This window comes from Vombatus ursinus, unplaced genomic scaffold, assembly GCF_900497805.2.
Source record: "Vombatus ursinus unplaced genomic scaffold, bare-nosed wombat genome assembly UNPS02015107.1, whole genome shotgun sequence".
In the NCBI taxonomy this organism is placed as follows: Eukaryota; Metazoa; Chordata; class Mammalia; order Diprotodontia; family Vombatidae; genus Vombatus; species Vombatus ursinus.
In genome coordinates, this window is record NW_020954885.1 from 275 (window position 1) to 5,313 (window position 5,039).

At 35.7% G+C, this 5,039-nt stretch overlaps 1 protein-coding gene across 1 annotated transcript; it reads left to right on the top strand.

Moving 5' to 3' along the window:
- Window positions 1-1,451: 1,451 nt before the first annotated feature.
- On the top strand, window positions 1,452-2,102 carry LOC114031251 (olfactory receptor 2F1-like; the record flags this gene model as incomplete). The annotated part of the gene is made up of 1 exon (XM_027846291.1): window positions 1,452-2,102. A coding segment is annotated over exon 1 (651 nt), but the record flags the coding sequence as incomplete, so codon positions are not given.
- Between the last annotated feature and the right edge of the window lie 2,937 nt (window positions 2,103-5,039).

The window sequence follows — 5,039 nt, forward strand, 5'->3', positions numbered from 1 at the left end:
ACCAAGCTTTGAAGAACAGCAAAGTTAAGGGGTTGGAACAAACAATAAAGGAGGTAGAGAAGGAGCATAAGAAAGGTATGAGGTAAACAAGGAAGTGTAATGTCTCAGAAATCAAGAGAAAAGGGTATCTGTGGAAGAAGGGCTTGTCAATGGTGTTAAAAATCACAGAAGGAGCAAGGTCTTTCGATTGATGACAAAGTCATAATTGGTGAGTTGTGAGACAGCAGTTTCAGTACAAGGAGTAGAAATCATATAGCAATGGGTTGAGGAGAGAATAAGGAAGCCTAGACATTAAGTGTAATTACTTTATAAGAAAATTGATTGTGAAAGGGAAGAGAAGAATTTATGGTGGGTGGATAGATTGGAATGGTTTAGAGTAGGTTTTTTTGTTCATTTTTAGATTTGGGGAAATCTATATACGTATGGGTTTCAAATAATGGAGAGGGGAAGACTGAAGATGCGTGCCAGGTGAGGAGATAATTTATAGAGTAATATAGGAGGGGAAAATAATTATTCACATTTATCACTTTAAAGTTTACCAAAATGATACCTCCACAAAAATCCCGTGAACTACAAAAGGTCTTTGCAAGCCAAGGATTTAATCACTGACAAGAGGGCAATAATTTGGCTTTAAACTAACTGTAAAAATGGGGCCATGAGAGATGATCCCTTTATAACTTCCAAATAAGTTCATTAGCACAGTGCCTAGCACATAGTGAGGACTTAATAAATGTTTACTGACTGCCTGAATTAGAAAAAGAGCAAGTTATGACAAAAATTAATCTTGCCATAAGTAGGAGAAGGATCCATCTCATCAAGAAGATACATGTGGCTGGAGAAGGGGAGGCTGGAAGAAGCCACATGGATTTGGGATAACAGAAGCACAGGCAGAAAAAGCTTCTACAAGAATAGGGTCAAAACTTTTGTATCAAGACTGTTTGAGGCATGAGTGAGGAGTATTAGGGAAGAGACTCTGATACTGAATTTCCTTCTATTTTTCTGTCCTCCCTGCCACCCCAAACCCCACTATAAACCTTGATTTCAGTGATGTAAGAGTTTAGATCACCTAATATTAATGTGAAGAACAAATGTAAGTCTAGGAGCCAGGACTTGAAGAAAGAGGAAAAAGGTCATATCTTCCACTTATTAGATATGGTGCTGTCAGTAATTCACTTAAACTTTCTAAGGCTCAATTTACTCATCAACAAAACTGAGATAATACCATTTATCCTGACTACCTCAAGTGTGGTTGAAGTGAGGATCACATATGATGTAAAGGTCTTTGTAACCATACAGTCCTATACAAATAGGATCTAATCCCCTTTTTATACACTTTCTGTAGACCCGTAATCAAGATGGAGAGCAGCAACCTCACCTCAGTAATGTAGTTCATCCTCCTTGGCCTCTCCAGCAGACCTGAGCTCCAGGTATACCTTTACCTACTCTTCCTCATGGTCTATTTGATGATCTTGGTGGGGAACCTGCTCATTGTATTGTTAATTTTAATGGATACATGCCTCCACACTCCTATGTACTTCTTCCTCACCAATCTGTCCATTCTAGAAGTCTGTTACACCTCCAGTATGATTCCACAGATGCTGGGGCACTTCTTGGCAGAAAGAAAGTCTATCTCTTTTTCCCATTGTGCCACACAGTTCTACACATTCCTGTTTTTTGGCATTGCAGAGTGCTATATCCTCTCAGTGATGGCCTATGATCACTATGTAGCCATCTGGGATCCTTTAAGGTACTCAGTCATAATGAACTGGGGGGTTTGTGGAGCGTTGGCTGCTGGTTGTTGGGTGAGTGGCTTTATAGCATCCACAGTGGACACAGTGGACACATTCCAGCTTTCATTCTGCCAGGAGAATGTTATCAATCATTTCTTGGGTGAAATGCCTACCCTGCTGTACCTCTCCTGTACAGATACATCCCATGTAGAGATGGTCATGAATGTCCTTTGTATCTTTACCCTGTTGTGTCCTGTCACATTCATCATCTTTTCATATGCCCATATTATTAATGTTGTCCTACACATTCGATCTGCCCAGGGGCGCAGGAAAGCTTTTTCCACTTGTTCTTCCCACTTCATGGTTGTAATGGTATTATATGGTACTGTAATCTCTCTCTATATCAGACCTCAATCACTCTCTTCCCCAAAGTATGATAAAATAATTTATGTATTTTATGTGGCCTTTACACCTATCTTTAATCCTCTTATCTATAGTCTGAGAAATAAGAAGGTAAAAATGGCCCTAAGAAAACTCCCGGGGAAAACCAGAGACACATGAGACCATATGATACTTCTTTTACCTATTTCCCTTCAATGGCCCATCTTAGGAGACTCTGACTTAGATCATTCCCCTTCTTTTTCCCATGTGGGATGTCTGGGAAGTGGGAAAAACTACCACCACTATGGATGCCCTTCCTTACTGCCTTTTCCCCTTTCCCCCTTCTCCAGGCCTGGGACACCCAGAAGCCATTCAGAATGGCCAGAAGCACCTCCAATACCAGGATTCCATTATATAAATCATAGAAATAATAATTCCATGAAAGGAAATAGTAATGATGAAACAAGATGCTAAAATTTCTGGGATGCAGGTAAAGAAGTCCTAAAGGAAAATTTATATCCCTACAAACATACTTTAACAACATAAGAAAAGGGGAAGATTATTGAAATGAATATACATTTTTAATTATTTGAAAGCCAACAAATAAACAATCCTAATATAAGCATAAAAGACAAGATATTAAAATCAGAGGAGAAATAGATAAACTAGAAAAAATCCTATAGGAATGATAAATTAAACTAAAAGCCAGTTTGAAAAAGACTAATAAAACTGATAAGCATTTAGCCAATTTGATAAAAAAAAAAGCAGGCACTAACTCACACAAAAATGAGTAAGACAAAAGAACAAAAATGGCAAAAAGAAAAAGAATAATCAGAAACCACTACACAGTTACAGAGTAATAAAACTGAGAACACAAAAGAAATTGAGGATTATCTTCAAAAATATGAAATAACCAAACTTATAGAAGACAAAGTAAATATCTTAAATAACCAAATCTCAGAAAAAGAAATAGAACTCACTGTAAAGGAACTACTAAAGGGGGAAAAATTCCTTGTGCTGGTGGGCTCACAGAAGGATTCTATCGAACTTTTAAAGAACTTTTAGTACCCATACTTCACAAATTATTCTCAAAAATTAACAAAGAAAGCATACTACTAGATCCCTTTTTAAAGAAAAATATAGTCCTGATACTTAAACCAACAATATCTTTAAGTAAAATCAATTAAAATTTTTAAAGAAAATCTTTCCAAACAGATTACAGAGATTCATTCAAAAAATCATTCATCTTGATCAAATTGAATTTTTGTAAGGAATGCAGGAATAATCCAACATTAGAAAAATAATCACAATAATTGATTATATTAAAATGAAATTATACCAAACCATATAACCATCTCAATAGATATGGGAAAAGTATTTGACACAATAAATACAACAACATGTAAGCTAAAAATCCTCAAAAGTATAGACACAGAGGGACTTTTCTAATATCAGTAAAGAATTTATCTAAAATGAAAAGCAAGCATCTTTTGCAATGGGTATAACTAGAGCCTTTCCCAATAAATAAGCAAGAGAAGCAAGTATGTCTATTTCCCCACTATTATTTGTTATAGTTCTGGAAATTTTAGCTATATCAATAAGAAAGGAGAAAGACATTAATTGCATAGAGAGAGATAAAAGGGAGATGAATTACTCCTACTTGCTGATGATATGAAAGTGTATTTAGCAAACCCTAGAGAATCAGCAAAGTTTTAACATTTAAATAATAGCTTTAACAAAGTTTCAAGCTACCAAAAATCTCCTCAAAAATAAGGAGGATTTATGTTTAATAACAATAAAATAAAAGAAGCAATAATGAAAAGGGAAATCCCATTCCAAATGATTACAAAGTACATAAAATATCTCAGGAATCAATCTACAAAAGCACAGAAGAGACTTATATAGACTCAATTGCAAAGTGTTCCTTAAGGAAATAAAGGACAGCTTAAGTAGCTGGACAATTATTCAGTGCTCACGAGTAGGCTACAGCAGTGTAATGAAAATGACAATACAACCACAGTTAATTTACACTTCTAATGCTACGCCAGTGAAATTATCAAAGAAATACATTACAGAAATTGATTAAAAGAAATAAAATTTCTTTGTAAAAAAGATCTAGAACATCAAGAGGAATTATGAAAAGAGGTGGAGATGTGGAGGAAATAACATAGAACCCAAATTATATTATAAAGCAGTAGTCACTAAAACCATCTAGTACTGTTTAAGAAACAAGAGACTTACATCTATGGAGTTGACTAGACAAGGGGGAATCAGAAACAATGGAACTAAATAACATAGTGTTTGACAAAGTGGAAAAAAAATCACTTAGGAAAGAGCTTCCTAGGTGATACAAACTGCTGGGGAAACTGGAAAGCAGCATGGCAGAAATTACAGTGCTTTCTTTTTTTAAATTATTTGCTATTTATCTTGTGTATAGCTTGCTTTGCTTATATTTGCTTGCATACTATCTTCCCTATTAAATTTTACACTCCTTGAGGAACTGTCTTTGTTTCTTTTGTATCTGAAATACTTAGCACAGTACTTGGCAAATAGTGGGCACTTAATAAATGTATATTGAATGAATGAAAATCATTAAACTGTGGTTACCCTTTGATCCATCAACACCATAGCTAGTCATAAGTACCTACTATGTACCAGACCCTGTGCTAAGTGCTTTACAAATAGTATCTCATTTGATCCTTGCAGCCCTGTGAAGCTGTTGCAATTATTATGTCTGTTTCACAGTTGAGGAAAGTGAGGTAGACAAAAGTCAAGTGACTTGCCTGTGGTCACATTGCCAGGAAATGTGTGGGACCAGATGTGAATTCAATTCTTGTTGACTCCAGCACCAACACTCTCAATGAAATATTTGATATACAGAAGAGAAGGAAGGTCACTAAGGCACTCTGAGAAGCAAAGTGATACTAC